Here is an 18,013-nt window from a genome sequence, read left to right on the forward strand (position 1 = left end):
ACCACACGACCAGCAGACATACATATACAATGAAACTTGTACACGAATGTTCAGAGCAGCACTATTCATAACAGGTAAAAGTGGAAGCAACCCAAATGTCCACCAAAAGACGTGTGGATAAACAAAATGTGGTCTGTCCATACTGCGGAATATTACGCAGTCATTAAAAAGAATGGAGTAGTTACATGTTATAATGTGGATGAACCTTGAAAACATGCTCCCTGAAAGAAGCCAGATACAAAAGGCCACATACCACATGATTCCATTATATGAAATGTCCAGAGTACGTAAATCCAGAGATAATAAGATTAGTGGTTGCATGGAGTTGGAGGAGGGAGGACTGACAGGCTAAGGGGTTTAGGGTTTCTTTTTAGGGTGATAAAAATGTCCTATTATTAGGGTGATAAAAATGTCCTATGATTATGGTTGTGGCTGGTTGCACAACTCTGAATGTACTAAAAGCCACTGAATTGTACACTCTAAATGGACAAATTGTATGGTATGTAAATTCTATCTCAATAAATCTGGGAAACAAAACTGGCTGTACAGCACTTGCCACTTTACAACCACTCATCCAACAAGATCAAAACAAAAGGCATTCAGAATGGGAAATTTTTTTTAATCTCTCTGGAAGCCCCCCCATACAGTTGATTACCAGGGTTACCAACTCCTGGTCCGTGGACCAATACCAGTCCGTGGCCAGTTAGGAACCAGGCCACACAGCAGGAAGTGAGCAGCAGGCTAGCGAGCGAAGCTTCATCTGTATTTGCAGCAGCTCCCCAGGGCTAGTATCGCGGCCTCAGCTTCACCTTAGATCATTAGATTTTCATAGGAGCATCCATCCCTAATACCAAGAGTTGGGGACCGCTGGGTTACACAGCCAAGTCTGAAGACAAACAAGGAAAATCTTCCCAAATGCTGTGGCGGTTGTCATGCCACTGATTGGAAATAATCAACTTTTTTCCACTTTCCAACACCCAAATTCAGGGCTTCCTCTTGTGACACAAAGAATATTATTCGCCTCTTCCCCAAATACAAATCCAAAGTTAGGCTACAGGTGGGTGGGTCATCAGGATTAACTAAAAGGAAGAACAGACTGATATCATCAGAGCTCAAGTGAACTCAATTGCAATATTTACCTCCAATGGAGACTTTTAATGCTTTTATGTTGTATAGCTCAGTGTTCAGATGCAGGAAAATAAATCGATTACTTCGTATGAAAGAGGACACGCCCTCAATTAATCACAAACACAAGGAACAAAACTAGAACCAGAGCTGCCCCAGATTTGCTGTTGTGTACTGGCTACAGGTAAAAGAGGATTTGCAATAAAACAATTACCTGAGCTGCCACAGATTGTGGCACACTGCTTGATCAAGAGATCTTTATCCTCGGCCTTCTGGGCACGCTGGGCACAAGTTACAGACAGCACTATCTGGTCCATTCAGACATGAGTCCAAATTTCATGTATGTTTAAAAGTAACAAAACTAAAACTGCTTTGTCTCCATTTTACAGCTGTGACAACAGAGAGGTCTACAGAGTCTGAGACTACAGGTATGAACACATGCTTCCAGCAGCTCATTCTTCTCTCCAGGCAAACTCTCCCCTCTCTTCCCTTCCTCCACCACGTGTAAATGAAACTGAAAAACATACACACTTACACACCTGTTCTCCCTGATGCCCCACCCATCAGGCTTCTATTTTTAAGGAATCTGGGGTCAGAATGACTCAAATGTTTTTTGCTTCTATTAGGGGCTAAAAGAAATCTCAAGTGGGTGGTCTACCCACAGGAGTGACTCAACCCAACTAGACTCCCAACCAGAACACAACCCCCATCCCTCAAGACAGAGTCTGAGCTCACTCTGGGAGAGGATAGGGTGCCTCCCCTAGTCCAGACAGTGTGTCCTCACGTCAATGGGACACCTGTGGCAAGGTGAGCCTTGTACCTCCCCCCTGGTTAAGAATTAAGGAAAATAAACCTGAAGGATGTACCAGGCACAGGGAAACCTGGTGAATGGAATCTGAGATTCAGAGGATGATGGTGACGTTTCCTAGGACTTTAACCAACCCCTTCTCCCACCCCCTGGGCAGGAACCCAGGTCAGAGAAGTATACACTTGATAACTTCTCACAACCCAAACCTAAATTTAAAATACCTAAGTAGCTTTCGCTAAACGTTCACTTCATTAAAAACAAAAGTTTCCGATGTGGCAGACCCATTTATGTAAAATCCACCACCACTGCCTTCTGGAGGAACAAACTCAAACCTAACTTTTCCAAGGCAGGGCTGGGGGTTACGTAACAGGTCAGTTTCAGCAACAGGCAATGCAAGAAGGAAAAACAAAACGCAACCTGCCTCTTGAATCTCAAACGCCAAGCCAGTGTGGGGTTCTTTCCTTCCACTGGAGGCAAAAATTCCCTTTCTGCTCCAGGAGCCTCGCTCCCCAGAGTCCCTGGGCCTAGGGAAATTTGACCCCGAGGTTCGGGGCGGGGGGTGCGGTGGGGCGGAGGGGAGGGTGCCGGATGACTGCGACCACAAGCTGGAGGTAGGGCAGGGCTCCCGCTCGGCCAGAACCGGGACCAGGACAAATCCTCCAGACCATGCTGGAGAGTAACTCGGAGACAGGTCACCCCTGACCTGGCCTGAGACGAACCTTGGGCGGGTCACCTCGGACATACTCAGAAGGAGACTTAGGCAAGTCATCTAAGATCTGGTCCGAGCTAGACCCAGACCTGACCTTAGGGAGACTCAAGGCAGATCACCCAGACTCGACCAGAGTGGGACCGGAGGAGGTTTGCCCTGCGCCCAGTCGGTGTGTGGGAACCGGGACAGGTTAGTCTGAATCTGGCCAGAGTGGGGGTCCCGAGACAGGTTACTCCAGGCTCGGCGGAGTGGGAAACACAGGACGGGTCAGCCCAGGACTAGCCAGAGTGAAGGACCTGAGACAAGTTATCCGGATCTGGCCAGAATGGGGGACCCGGAACAGGTTACATCAAGGCCAGCCGGAGTCGGGGAGCCGGGACAGGTCCCCGGGCGCCGAGGCCCGGCCCGGCTTCCGGCGCCGCCATGTGCCGCTCACCTGCGCGTCGAGCTGTCCGGCCGCAACTCCTGCGCCTGCACCGACCGGGCCCCCCGGGCCGCCACCCCCAGGACCGCCGGGGCCGCCGGGGGGCGTCTGCGTCTGGCTGGGGAGAGTGAAGTCGGTGAACTCAAACTCGGAGCCCTGCGTGTCTGCGCCGAGCAGCTCCGTCTCCTCGGTGTCCAGGAAAGTGAGCGTCTGCGAGCTGGGCCCGTACGCCTCCACGCTCATGGTTCCGCCGCTCAGGACCCGCAGGCCGGCTCCGCGCCGCACTCGAGCCCGCCGCCGCGCTGAGGCCTAGGCCGCAGGCCTTGGGAAGCCGTCGCCGCCGCGCCCGCACTCCTGGACCGGACCGAAACGCCCACCGCGGCACGAGTCGGGCCGAGAACCGCGAGCCGAGTCGCCGCCTCCGCCTCCGAGCCCCTCACTGTCGCCACTCGGCTCGTAGCCGACCGCCGCTCTCAAGCCCCGGCAGGAACCGCCGCTGCTGTTGCCGCCGCCGTGCGCGTGCGCGAGCCCGACGCCGGCGCAGGTGCGCGTGCGCGAGCCCGACGTCGGCGCAAGCGCGCGCGCTCCTCTCGAACGCCTCTAACCGCGCCTGAACGCCCAGGGCCGAGCGGGCCGACAGGACGCGCATCGCGCACGCGCAGGGGGCGGTACTAACAAACGGCCGTCGCGGCGGCGGCGGCAAGAACACGTGGTCCGGACCCAACCGCTGTTCAGCGGTTCCCCGGCGGCGGGCGGTGAGGTTGTGGTGGTTCGCCCTTCTAGGGTTAATTGAGCACTAACTGAATTCCCTACGTAGGTGGAGCTGGGGAGGCTTGACGGGGACTGTGCATCCCTATCTCTCAGAGAGGCCCCCTGTGCTTGTTTCCCCACTGTTGAGTAGGGATGCCTGAACAAAATAGGTGCTCAGTGTGCCTTGGTTGAATAAAAGAGCCTGGCGCGCAGAAATGGTGTTTGCTGCTGATTCGGACAATATTATTATTCAGAAGCAGTATATAGCAAAGCTATTGTGACCACTTGCTCTGGAGTGAAATGTAGACCTGGCCACCTACCGGCTGTGTGAATTTGTACAAGTGACTTCTCTGAACCTCGAGTTTCACGGGAAAGGGAAATAGTAACCATTAGGATGGGATGAAGAATAAATGAGCTACTAGTCACCCCCTTTATAAAGTTCCACGTGGACAGGGATTGGCTTTCTTCATCACAGGGTCTTACCCATGCAGAGAATAATGCCTACACACTGTAGGTATTCAGTAAAAAGTCTAAGTTCAGCCCCTGGTTTATGAGTCTTAATCTCCTTAAATTCCGAGACTCAGCTTCCTTTTTTGTAAAATGTCTTGGAGAATCCCCCACTTCCCTTTCTGTCTTAATATTCTGGGGCTCTCTATAAATGCTTGAAGTCAATTCAAAGGGCTCCTGGTTTGTTCCTGATCCTGCATGTTTCCTCATTTTCCAGTATTCCTGTCACAACATGATAAGAGGTTCCTTCTTCCTTCACATCTTTCCTGTCCTAGGCGCTGAAGTATAGGGGTGTAGGAAATGAATAATTAGTTCTCCCCTCTCCAGGAAGACAGTTTAAGGGGAGAAATCCCAACAAGCCAACGGATGGTTTCAATAAAATCCAAAGCCCATCCAGTCACCTCAGGTGCCTCAGGAGGGAGCCCCGCCCCAGAAAGTGGTCTGGACCAGCTGACCCCTAGGACCCAATGACGTGGTAGCCAGGATTCCAGACCCATTCCTTAGCCTTCCTTTTCCTGTCATCCCAAGATTTTCCTCTCTCTTTCTCTGATGGAGCCCTCTTCATAGCCAGTATTGCTTGTAATTGTGATTAAATTATTGTCGGTAGTGATTATTTGTCTAATGGACACCATATTTTGTAGTGGATGCTGTGGGTGCCCTACCTAGACCTTTTTTACTGGCTGGTGCTCCCCTACGCCAGCTGCTACAAGTATTGGCAGCTAATGGCTCACAGCAACTCCTTGTGACTTGCCCTTCACCAAACTGCCTCAGCAGGTAGGTCATGCTCCCTCCAAAACATACAAATTCTAGGGAAGTCCACACCAAAGACTGAATGGTATCGGGCACAAGAGGTTGGACTGCTTGCATCAAAGTTGGACGACTCTAGTCGTCGTTGAAGCTCCAGGCCTTCCCCATCGCCCAGATCGGACTGAGGCTTGACTCTAGCTGAGCCCACTTCCTTGCCTGCTTCTTGCCTAACCTGTCTTTCGTCCCTTATTCCCTCGCACATTTCCCTTAAACTCACACAACCCTGCATCTCCATCTCAGGCTCTGCTTCTAGAAAACCCAATCCAAGCCAAGGTAGAAGCCAGCTCTCTGAGAGCAGGAACTATGTTAGTCTTGTTTACTGGTCGTATGGCCAAGGCCTGGCACAATAGTGAGCATACGATAGGTGCTCAATAAATGTTTTAGGGGACAACTCATGAGCCCTTGTCACTGCTTGGGGAAAACAAGGAAGAGTCCTGTTACCCACGTTTATAGGTTGAAGAGATGACTAAAAGGATAGTCACATTTTGTCAAAATCTTCCATTCCCAGTCATCTCTGGCATATTTCTCTCACAACCCTTTCCAGAGATGGCTACCATGACAAAGACTGACACCATCACGTGCTAGTGAGGACAGGGAGGAACTGGAACTCTTGTCTTGGTTTGCTGGACATGCAAACCAGTGCAGCCACTTGGAAAGGCAATTTGATAATTTCATCAAAAGTTAAATGTTCATCCACCATGGGAGCCAGCCTTTCCCCTCCTCGGTATAAACTGGAGAGAAATGAAAGCAGATCTTGTACTTGAATATTCACAGCAGCTTTATTTGCAATCGTTCAAAACAGAAAACAACCAGAAATGTCCATCATCAGGAAAATAGATGAACACACAACGAAACACTTCTCGTCAATGAAAAAGTATGAATCACCAACACTTGAAACAACACGGATGTACCTCCAAGGCACCACGCTAGTGAAAGAAGTCAGACCCAAAAGGCTACATACAGCAAGATTTCATTTATATGCAATTCTAGAAAGTGAAAATTAATTAATGTAAACATACAAAAAACAGGTCAGAAGTTGCCTAGGGAGAGGCTGGAGGGAGAAACGACAAAGGCAGGAGGAAACATTTGGGACAATAGCTGTGTTCACTGTCTTGATCAAGGTAATGGTTTCACAGGTGTAGACATATGTCAAACACATCAAATTGTACACGTTAAATATGTATAGTTTTTGGTATCTCGATTACAACTCAGTAATACTGTTTAAAAAAGTAATGTCCGTGACAGTATTATTTGAAAAATATATATGTGTGTAATAAAAATATAACAAAGGAATTCAAAGCTGGGGTTCACAGATCCTAGTACACACATGTGCACAACATCACTAGTCACAATAGCCAAAAAGATAGAAACAATCTAAATGTCCATCAGCTGATAAATGGATAGACAAAATATGGTCCACCCACACAATGGAATATTATTCAGCCATGAAAAGGAATGAAGTACTGACACATGCCCCAACATGAATGAACCTTGAAAACATCATGCTGAGTGAAAGAAGCCAGATGCTAAAAACCACAGTGAATAATACCATTTATACAAAATGTCCAGAACAGGCAAATCTACAGCGACAGAAAGCAGATTATAGGTCACCAGGGGCTGAAGAAGGGGGAAATGGGGAGTTATTGCTTAATGGATACTGGATTTCTGTTTAGGGCAATGAGAAATTTGGAAGTAGATAATGGTGATGGTTGCACGACATTTGGTGAATGTACTTAAAGCCACTGAATTCTACAGTTAAAATGGAGGATTTTATGTTATATATTTTACCAAAATAAAAGTTTTAAAAAATAAAATTCAATTAAAACAAAAAATATAACACATGACTATATTCTAACCACATAGGATAGACCTTTGCTAAGTTTGGGTTAACTAGAGCAGGTATGGATTCACATGCTCTCCCTATCATCAGCTCAAATGTCTTGACCTCTCTGTGACTCACCTGTGAAATGGGATTCCAGTGGCCCCAACACCCCACAGTGTGTTATGTGAAGAGCTTAAGGCAGCACCTGGCCACCAGCCATCAAGCACCAGCTCTTTATAAATGTTCAGTCTTCTTTACTTTGTCTATGTTTTAACAATTCTTCATTAAAATTTAAAAAACAAAACTAAAAACACTAAAAATATATTTCAGACCATGTGAAGTCCCTTGGGCCTCCACCACAGGTGTGTCTGCCTCAGTCCAGGTAAATCTTGACTAATCCTAGGCCCATCCCACTTGGTGACTTAAGCCAGCTTGAATTCAATTGCCAGTCCTGAATTAACAACTCTGCCCCACGTGCTGGCCCAGCTCCTCCTCGAGTTACATGCCAGTCCCTGAGTCCAGGAAAATGGAATTCTTCTCTTGTACCAAGAGAGGTCCCTCAAGAGTAAGCAGCCCGTGGCTGCCTCAGGGAAATTCCATGACTTTGGGAAAAGGACGTTTAGGATCCCGCAGCTGCTTCCCCTAGGCTGGCCACTAGCCTCCTTAAAACCCTCTGTTGGGCTCCCAGCTCCCACAGATTGGCCCTTGTAACCCCACCCTTGCTGAGAAGTGGCCAGTCCCACCGGACCATGGACTGGACCCTGTCTGGGGCTCCAAGAACAGTGGGTACTTGTAGGCTTTTGTGGGCCCCCCTCTGTGGCCCCATTCTTGCTTCAAAGGAGTCCCTTGTGAGACATGGATGTGTGGCCAAGGCTCCAGCGATGCTGGTGGGAAAAGAAAAATAGGCGTGTGTGTATATTTTATAGTCTTCTCTGCTCTCTGAACGGTTTCTTTGAAGGTGACGATAGGTCAAAGAAGGCCTTGGGTGGGGGGACAGCGGGCAGCCACCTTGATTCTAATTCAACCACAGGTTGCTTTTTCGGAGGACACGCTGGGGTGTCTGGAGAGGTGGGTTTTGGCCTGGCCTCAAAGCTCTGGCTCCTACAGAGACTCAAAGCTGCTACTGAGGGTGGCAGGGCTTTCTAGCATCTCCCAAAGGAAGACGGCCCCTGGGAACCCCTTTCATTCTCACACTAGGCTGTATGCTGGCATACATTTTGGGTGGAATTTCACTGTGGCTATTTTAGAAGATGTTGGGGTGTGAAACTAGCTTATTCCTCCCGGTGGGCTAGACTACATATCACTGTCCTCGATTCGCAGATAGCTATGTGGCCTCTTCTAGCAGGGAGATGGACAATAAACGAGTCATCAGAACTCAGTAACTGGTGTAGTGTGTTAGAAGTGACAAAAGGATTGAAAGAAAAATGGACCATGTTACACCCACTAGGATGGTCATAATCTAAAACGGAAAATAACAAGTGTTGTCAAGGATGTAGAGAAATCGGACCCCTCATACACTGCCAGTAGGAATGTAAAATGGAGCAGCCACTGTGGAAAACAGTCTGGCAGTTCCTCAAAAAGTTAAATATAGAGTGACCATGTGACTAAGAAATTCCACTTCTGGGTATATATCCCAAAGAATTGAAAGCAGGTTTTCAAAGAGATACTTGTACACGCATGTTCACAGCAGCTTTATTCACAATCACCAAAAGGTGGAAACAACCTAAATGCCCATCAACAGGTGAATGTATAAATAAAAAGTGGTTCATCTGCACAGTGGAATATTACTCATCCATAAAAAGTAATGAAGCGTTGACACACACTATGACTTTGAAAACGTGATGCTGAGTGAAAAGCCAAACATAAAAGTCACGCGTTGTATGATTCCAATGAGAGGAAATGTCCAGAACAGGTAAATCCATAGGGACAAAAAGTAGATTAGTGGTTGCTAGGGGCTGGGGACGGGGCGGAGGGGCCGGGACGGGGAGCAACTGCTTATCGTTACTTGGTTTCCTTCTATTTTTTGGCCATTGTCAATGATGCTGCTATGAACGTTGGTATACAAATATCTGTTTGAGTCTCTGCTTTCAATTCTTTTGGGGATATACCCAGAAATGGAATTGCTGGATCATACGGTAGTTCTATTTTCAATATTTTGAGGAAACTCCATACCGTTTTCCATAGTGGCTGCGCCACTTTACTTTCCCACCAACAGTGCACAAGGGTTCTAATAGCTCCATATCCACACTAGCATTTTTGTTTTCTGTTTTGGTTTTGTTGGGTTTTTTTATAGTAGCCATCCTAATGGTTGGGAGGTGATATCTCATTGTGGTTTTTATTTGCATTTCTCTGATGACTAGTCATGTGGAGTGGCAAATAAAATTTTAGAATATGCATAACCCAGGTAATATTTGGTATATACTTACCCTAAAACATTATTTTTTTTGCTTATCTGAATTCAAATTCCATTGGGCATTCTGTATTTTTGTTAACTTGTTTGTTTTTCATTGTGGTAAATTATATATAACATAAAATTTACCATTTTAACCATACTTAAGTGTACAAATTCATTGGCATCTAGTACATTCATAGTGTTATGCAACCACCACCTCTATCTATTTCCAGAACTTTTCCATCAGCTCTTCAAATAGAATGGGCATCTGTATTTTATCTGGCAGTCCTAGCTGTGGGGCACAATTGTAAATGCATATCCTTGTTCATCTCATGGGAATGTAAACTGTTTCTCATCCCTCTTTCTAATCAGAATAGCAAAGGACGCAGGGCCCAAACCCACGGCCACGTGTGACATACCTGAGGCCTTGGTAATACACTCTGGCCAGGCCTCCCAGTCCATGCAGCAGCTGAATGGGACATCCATTTCATCAGGCCTGCTGCAATCCACGGTGATTCTCTAAGGCCCATCTGATGCCTACATGGCTGACCAGAGAATTAAACAGAGAAATTAGGGAACCCTTCTTACTTTAGGCCTTTGATGGTGGCCTAATCTCTGCAGATGTGATATAGTTACTGTTTCTGCTTGTGTTGGGGATGGGGACAGATTTAGAGATTTTCTATGGCCTTCCCCACTCTTGTATCCCACAGGCCAGAGACTCGATGGCTGGAGGAAGTTCCTACAACTTCTAAGTATATTCATTCTCATCAGCTCTAATTACACACTGCATGGTCTCAGGCAAGCTGCCTGGCCTCTACTTTCAGCCCTGTGACATGGAGGTAATGTGGAGCCCCCATCCACCCAATCTTGAACCCCGCCCGAAGACAAAACAGGTCCCACTTGTTCTGTGTCCACAGTAGCCGACACAGAGACCTTCACACAGAGACCGGCGCACAGTGGGAGTGCAGCAGGTGTTTGTTGAGTGAGTAAATGAAGGAAAATGTATCAGTTCTGGGCTGTAGCCTGGGCCTCTATTTTTCTAGGGGATTTCTCCCCGATCCAGAGATAGGGTCTAAGAGGACTTTGCTTAGCTAAACTAGAAAGTCACTGCAGAACCAAGTCTCTAGAGAGGGCAGGCTGGGTCCGAGCGGCTCTGCAGAGAAATAGCAGTGTGACAAGGCCTTTCCACTCTGCAGTCAGACTCCCAGCCTTGAGAGCCATAAAACAGCCGTCCTCAGACTGGAAACATTTTCCTTTATATGTTCCTGAAGATGTTGGCAGGGCCTGTAAGGAAAATTCCAGGGGAATAAGGAGAAGAGGTCTTTGACAACCACCAAAGATCAGGGCCAGACCCAGGGCGTTAGGGGGACCCTGCTGTTCAGGGTGGGGGCAAGAAACTCCAGCAGGGCCAGATGGCTGTCAGCGTGTAATATGGGTCTGGGAGGCTCCTGCAGACCGTGGACCTCTCTGAGCCCTGCGGTGGCAGGGATGGCAAGTGGCCTGTGGTCCACTCCACAGGAATTTATATAAAGCTGATTCAAAATAGTCCCAGCCAGCATTAGCATTTTGAATCCACAAGCTGCTGAGGTCTGGGGAGGGAGCCTCCTGGTATCCGGCTGGGAGTGATGGGGTACAGGTCTGATGTGCCCTCTGCTGACACATCTCCCAAGGCTCCCCATCACCCCTGAATGGAGTCCAGACTCCATTACCTGTCTCCCCTCACTCCACATGAGCTGGCTCCACCACACCCAGTTCCAGGAATGCTGCCTTGTTCTCCGTCATCTCCAGGCCTTTATCCATGCTGCTCCCCCAACCCTGAGCACACTTTGTTGCCTCTGATCTGGCTGATGCTTATCCCTCCTTCAGTTGGTCCCTCTTCCTGGCCTCCTAGAGCTGCCTGTGAGCTCCACACCACCCTAGCATGTATTAAGAATGAAGTTCTGGATTATGAAACCCAGGGTGTTGCTGGGGGCACTCAGGAGGTCTCAGAGGGGTAGATATTTCTCAGACTTTGGCATTGGGGCTGGTATGTCCCCTTGTCCCTGAGAAGACACAACCCCATCTAGTATGTGCTGGGCATGATAGTACACACTGGGGGTAAAATATAATTTGTATTTGTATGGAAATACAAAAAAAGAAGATGATCTCAAAGAGTATTTGGAAGAAACTTGGGTAAAGGTATTTTTGCTCAGAAGTTGGGGGAGGCCTCCTGAAGTGGTGATCTTTAAGCTGAGACCTGAAGAATGGGAAAGTATCATGTAAATATGGAAGATGAGCATTCCAGACAGAAGGGATGGTTCATACAAAGGTCCTGGGGTAGGGAAATGGCTTGGCTGTTTGAGGAATAGCTGGTGTGAGTGGAGCAGAGTGAGCAAAGGAGGAGGAGATGGGCTGGGGAACAGGCTGAGGTCAGATCACATGGGGCCTTGAAGGCCACGGGGAGGAGATGGGTTTTATACTGAAAGTAATGGGGAGCCATGGAGGGTGTGTGGCTGGAGAGAAAAACAATCTGATTTATAATTTTGAGACATCCCTTATGGCTCCCATGGGGAAGAGGCTGGGGTAGGGTCCAGAAAGGAGTTAGCGGGGTTGAGACCAGGGCGGGGCTACAGGGACAAGAGAAGTGTTTGGACTAGAATGTTTTGGAGGCTGAGGGAGCAGGAGTTGTTGATGTTCTGAATGTGGGGGACAGCTGCCCAAGTCTCAGGCCCAGCCCTGAGTGGACGTTGGGGCCATTGCCTAAGACAGGAAGCCTTAGAGAGGTGATGTCAGGGACCGACAGCCCTACCTTGGCTGTGTGCTCCAGTGTCTGGTTGGACCAACATGTCTGGGTCAGGCTGGTCCTGCTCCAGATGGAACCACGGGCCTTGTGGGCAAGGAGAGGCCTTTGACATCCGGACCTGGATGAGGTCCACTACAGAGAAGCAGACAGGGGCATAGGCCAAGCCCTTGACCCCCAACATTTGTGCAAGCAGGCGGGGCCCACATTTCCCCCATCCCAGGCCCTTTCGCTCCAGCTGGAAACCAGGACCAAGTAGAAAAGTCCAGATGTGCAGTTGGATACAGCCCCATGACCATGCGGTTTGGGGAGGCCCAGTGTCCAGGAGTTCAGGGTGTCAGGCCTCCATGTGGTCTGATGGCCAGGCCTGGTGGAGAAAAAGGGGGAGTGCAAAATGGCTTCAGCTTTGAGTCTCTGGCTGCAAAGGTTAAATAAATAATCACCAGCACTGAGGCCTTTCTCCAGCATCAAACCAGGGCTGAGTGGAAAAACAGCCCTGGGAAGCCTGCTAATCCACAGCCCTGAGACTCCCCACCAGGGCCCTGTTCAGGAGTAGGGGCAGGGGTCAGGGGGACAAAAAGCCAGGTCCCAACATCTCTCTGGCCATAAGGGGTGACAGTTTCCCATCTGGAAAATGTGACATTTTACATTCAAGGTCTCATGATGTACCTACTGTGGGCCAAGCCCTAAGCTGGGCATTGGAACTCTCATGTCAGACAAGCCATGGCCAGCCTTGTCCTGATCGCTTTCCAGGCAGGTGAGATGGAGTGTGGGATTCCCTGAACAAGGGCTCTCACATCCCTGGGCCTTGGTTTTTCCATCTTTACAATAAGAAGAAAAATATTATTCACCTCAAGGAGCATTATTACTCCTACGACAAGGTCCCCTTTTGGACCATCCACGACCCAGCTTGGAGCATAAGGGACAAGAACCCAGCAATCTCAGGGGGGCAAGGGGAACAAAGTAGTTGTTTAAAATCGGGTGGGTTGAATCATTTTCAGATTTTCTGATCCTAGTCGCTAAGAGAAAACAGTTTAGGCGTGGATTGAGAAGGTAGAGATTAGTGCCAGGGGCTGGGGGAGGGGGCTAAGGGGTTGTTTAATAGAGACATAGTTTCAGTTTTTTGAGATGAAGAATTCTGGAGCTGGACGGTGGTGATGGTTGCACAATGTGAACATACTTAATGCTACTGAACAGCATACTTAAAAATTGTTAAGATAGTAAATATTGTTATGTGTTTTTACCACAATGAAACATAATTAAAAAAAGAAAAAGAAAAGATCTGCCTCTCGTTTACAGTGTGGCCCTGAGCAAATATCTTGCACTCTCTGGGCTTCTATTTACTCATTGCCTCCCTCCCAGCTCTGGGTTATGGTCACTGTGATTCTATATTCCCCTCATTTCGACCCTTTGGGCCTGAAGCAAGGCCGGGAGCAGCTTTGGAACCAGTGATGGGGTGAGGAGGCCCCTCCCGTGGGCTCCTCCTCTGCCACCTGCCAGTCATTTGGAAGGGCATTCAGGTCTGGGCCAGGCCTGTTTCCTTGTGGTGTTCAAAGTTGCCTGGTACCTAGGGGAGGTCAGGAAGCCAGCAGAGTAGGGAGGGCTTCAGCTAGGCCTGGAGCTGCCCCCCAGTGACGGTATTCCAGGGAGGCTTGTGCTGCAGCTGGAACTGCCGCCCCTCTCCAAAATAGACTGGTTATTCTGGGTGTCAGATGTGGGGTCTGCTGGGAGAACAGTTGCTGTCCAGAAGACTTCATTAATACACAGATGTGTCTAGTGGAATCCAAGCTGGGCTTTGACTCCTGCCTTCCAGAGGGGATGTGCCAGGGTACAGCCTCCACTCTATGCCGTGTTGCTATTGGCTTTTAAAAGGATATGAATGTAGAAGGAACTCGTTGATTCTTTTTCCACTTGCTGCTGGGCACTCGGTGTTCCGGCGCGCCTGGCCGGAGGCTGGCACTGTTTCCCGGCACCTGGACGGCCTCACTTGGCACAGGGATTCACTGAGTGGCGGTTGGCTGCCTGCAGGCAAAAGTGATGACGTGGTCCTTCTCTCCTGTGGCTGCCCAGAGATGGAGGAAAGGAGCCTCATAGCTCTTGTGGCTCTTGGGAGCCTCCTTGGACAGCCAGCGGATGAGGGTGTGGCTGAGAGGGAAGTTTTGCTAGGGTCAGTTCTGAGATGTCATCCTGTGGCACCTCAGATATGGGATACCCTGGGACTGTGTCTCAGCCCCCCCTGTGGTCCTGTGGCTTCCACTATCCTACAGTTCTGTGCTTCTGCTGACTGGTGGCCACATTACCCTGAGTGCATGGCTCTCTCAATGCCGTGGCCCAATGTTGTGGTCCCATGGCTCTAAGATCTCATAATTCTGTAGCTTTAGCACTCTGTGGTCTCAAGGCTCCAAGACCCAAAGTTCTGTGGCCTTGGCACCTCCGTGGTCCCATGGATCCAACAACCCATGATACTATAACTGTCACTTCTTAGTTCTATGGCTCTTTGTTCTATGTTCTCGTGACTCTTGGATTCTTTGGAACAACTTGGCTCTCGTAATTATTCAACTCAGTGGTAAACAGAGTCAGGAAGACTCAATGGGTAGGTGCCAACTATGTGCTTCACCTTTATTCTCTTATTGACTCCTCACAGTGACCTCTGAATGAGGTTATCACATAGCCAGAGAGACTCTTGGAGAGAATCCATTTATCCATCTATTACCTATCCACCTACCCACTCATCCATCCAATCATCTGCTCACTCATCTATCTATCCATTCGTCCACCCACCCAGCCATCTGTCCATCCATCATCCATCTATCCATCCATCCATCCATCCATCCATCCATCCATCCATCCATCCATCCATCATCCATCCCTTCATCTATTCATTCATCTACCCACCCACCTTTCCACTCACTCATCTATCTATCCACCCACCCATCCATCCATCTACTCATCCATCAGCCAACCATCCATTCACCTACCTGTATATCCACTTATTTATTTATTGGCATTTATTTATTCCATCATGTGTGCATGATGCTGGAGACATGGTTGGGAACAAGATGGCGGGGCTCATTTGACATAGCCACATAGCCCATGTAACTCAAAAGTGCCTATGCAGTGTGGTCAAGCTATGATAGAGGATGCCTAGGGCACTTTGGAAGCCATAGAAGGCCATTAACTGGGATAAGGGGTGAGCCAAGTTAAAGAAAATGGTGCACCAGGGAGCAGTCAGGTAAAGGGGCTGGAAGGAAGATAGAGATGGGGCTGGAGAGGCACATGGAACCCAAACATGGCTCCTGGATCGTGACTCTGTCCCTGTGCAGGACTCCCATTCCCACATCCTTCCCTGTGGTCCTGCGCTCCTCCTCCTCCAGGCCCCTCTGTTCCAGCTGTACCTGCCACCTTGCTGAACCTCCAACACATCAGGCACATCCCACCGTGGCCTTTGCCCCTGCTGTGCCCTCTGCCTGGGGTGCGCTTATTCAGCCAGAACCATTTGCCCGGTCAGGTCTCAGCACCAACATCTCCCCATGCAGTGACCTTTCTGACCACTGGAATCCTTCCTCCAGCCCAGCAGGCCCCACTTCTGTGCAGCAAGCGCTCCATGCAGCTTATGTGCATTAGTTGGCCTTCCAGGCCACCCACCTCGGGGGAGAGGCCAAGACCTCCTCTACCTGGTGGCTGTGCAGAACGGGGTCAATGTCAGTCCAGAGGATGAAGTTATTTAATTTCATCCCACTGATCAATAATCACTTATTTGGCATCTGTTTTGTGCCAGTCTTCCCACTTGGGGGCTGGGGCTCCTCCCTGCCTGGTAGCTTCCGTCCTCCACTGGCCCATGCCCCAGCCAGGCCCCTGCCAGCCAGGCAACCAGTGGGTAAACACACTCCGCCCTCGGCTTCTGTCCATCCATCACTGGGCTGAACAAGGGCCTCCTGTTAATGAGCTGGGGTTGGAGCTGGAGGAGGGGGCATGAGGAATCGGGTGCAGGGCTCTGTCCATCTACCCACCCTCCTCAGACAGAGCCACAGAAACTTGGATGGCGACCTTCTTCCTGCGGCCAGGCTGTGTATCTTCTGAGGAGGAGAGGGAGTGTGTGACTTCCCTCTCTGAGCATGCTTGGATGCCCAAATCGAGGCAACAGAACAAATCTGCCTCGCAGAGCCTCAGTTTACTTGTCTGGAGAGTGGAGACATTACCAACCGAGGGCTCAGCACTTTCCATGGACAACTCATTCCATTCTCATGATGACCATAGGAAGTGGGACTCTCAAGGTCTTCATTTTCACCTTAGTTTTGACTGCTACTGTTACTGTGGACAAATCTTAAGGCATTTCCACTTTTCAGTTCATTTGACAGAGAGAGAGGGACTGAAGAAGAGAACAACCGTTCCGCAGTTCACCCCGCAGGCAGGCTCTTACCCTGTAACACAGACACAGGCTTGTTTTACTAAAACTCTCATTACATGTGAGAGGAAAGGAAGAAAGAGCAGCGGCCCTTTGTCCTGCCCCAGCGCTCCCTGGAAAACTATGAAGATAATGTCAGTGTAAAATTGTTCTTAGAAATCAGTAGCCAAGACTGCTGCATCATTAAATCCCAATGGGCCTCTCGTTCTTAGTGAAGTTCTTCCTCTCTGGAAGCAACTGTGCTTGCTAACCTTGAGAAATAAAAATTTACATTAAAATAAACTTTTGGAGGTGGTGTTCCCCTCTTCAGAGGGGGAGAGACAGAGAGAGACAGAGAAAGAGAGAGAGAGAGAGAGAGAGAGAGAGAGAGAGAGAGAGAGAGATTAAGCAACTTGCCTTAGTTAGGTCCCATAGCAGAACTGGGCCCAAATGCCAGAGACCAAGACCTTCATCACTGTGCCCTATTGCCTCCCACAATGACCGCTTCCTGCCGCCTGAAGCTATGAAGAGTAGGGGTGGGGGAACAGAAATGGAAACCCCACAAAAGTGGTTGGCAAGACTTTGAGCATTTGTTATTTTACTGAATAAAATTGTAGCCACTATGTTTATTGTTTTCTTCTTTATCATCACCTTTTAGGGAGACTGAGACAGAACGGGGACAGGACTGGGGCAAATGGAGGGTGGGAGATAAGGCAGGGCTTGCTGAACGTCATAGAGCAAGTCGGAGAGGGTCTACCAGGCTCCAGTGCCAAGATGGCACCCTGTCTCTCTGCCCCGTGCCACTTGGTCCTTTTGGAGAGAGGGTTTCAGTTGGGCTGTCAGAGGCAGGCTAGGTCAGGCTCCTCTGCTGTGGCCTTTCTTGCTGCTCTGATGAATTCCCCAGACCCTAGGCCTGTGGCTGGGCCCGCCCAGGGCAGGGCGGCTGCCTTCCCGACATATTTTCCCTCTGGATGCAAAAAGGGAGGCAGCCGGGTAAGCTGGGGGCGCCCACATGTCTCCTGGCCCAGCAAGCCTCTGCCAGGAGGCGCCCTGGGGGCCCCATCAAGCAAGCACCAGCCCTATGGCCCCAGCCTGGCCAGGCTCCCAGAACCGCTGGAACCGGCATGGTGGGAAGGGGGGCTGGCTGGCACACCAGCCAAAGGCTCACGCCAGGAGGTCCTGGGCAGTGGATGCTACACAGCTAATGAGGGGCCTGGGCCAGCATTTCTCATCTGGATTCTGTGGTCAAGAGCAGGGAGGGGTATAAAGGCCTTAGGGGTCCCACCTTTGCCAGTTCTAATCCCAGCTATGTGACCTTGAGGTGTCTTGTCTCCTCTCCCAGGAATAAGAACTCTGAGGCGTGACAGTGTGTAAATCCCATAATGTCTAAGAGGCTGACACTGGAGCCAGATGCTGTGCATGGGTTTGCTCATTCAATCCTCTCAACAAGGATCACCCCCATTTTACAGGTGAGGTACAGACAGGTCAAACAACTTGCCTGGGTCA

The 18,013-nt window shown here is 49.4% G+C and overlaps 1 protein-coding gene and 1 long non-coding RNA gene across 3 annotated transcripts in view; both read right to left on the reverse strand.

Annotated features, from left to right (window-relative positions):
* The window catches only part of UPF1 (UPF1, RNA helicase and ATPase), a 32,151-nt gene extending 28,556 nt beyond the window's left edge, over nucleotides 1-3,595 (reverse strand). For both annotated transcript variants that reach the window (XM_011366749.2, XM_011366748.2), the window contains exon 1: nucleotides 3,079-3,595. In XM_011366749.2, coding sequence (XP_011365051.1) covers nucleotides 3,079-3,309 — 231 coding nt within the window. In that variant the 5' untranslated portion in view covers nucleotides 3,310-3,595. The remainder of the gene's footprint in view (nucleotides 1-3,078) is intronic.
* Nucleotides 599-3,072, reverse strand: LOC111744005. Its single transcript, XR_002781972.1, has 2 exons — nucleotides 1,340-3,072; nucleotides 599-1,079 (listed from the first exon to the last, which is right to left on the reverse strand). It is a non-coding gene; the product is annotated as an uncharacterized LOC111744005 (long non-coding RNA).
* Nucleotides 3,596-18,013: the final 14,418 nt, after the last annotated feature.

Source organism: Pteropus vampyrus, unplaced genomic scaffold, assembly GCF_000151845.1.
Source record: "Pteropus vampyrus isolate Shadow unplaced genomic scaffold, Pvam_2.0 Scaffold126, whole genome shotgun sequence".
Taxonomy (NCBI): domain Eukaryota; kingdom Metazoa; phylum Chordata; class Mammalia; order Chiroptera; family Pteropodidae; genus Pteropus; species Pteropus vampyrus.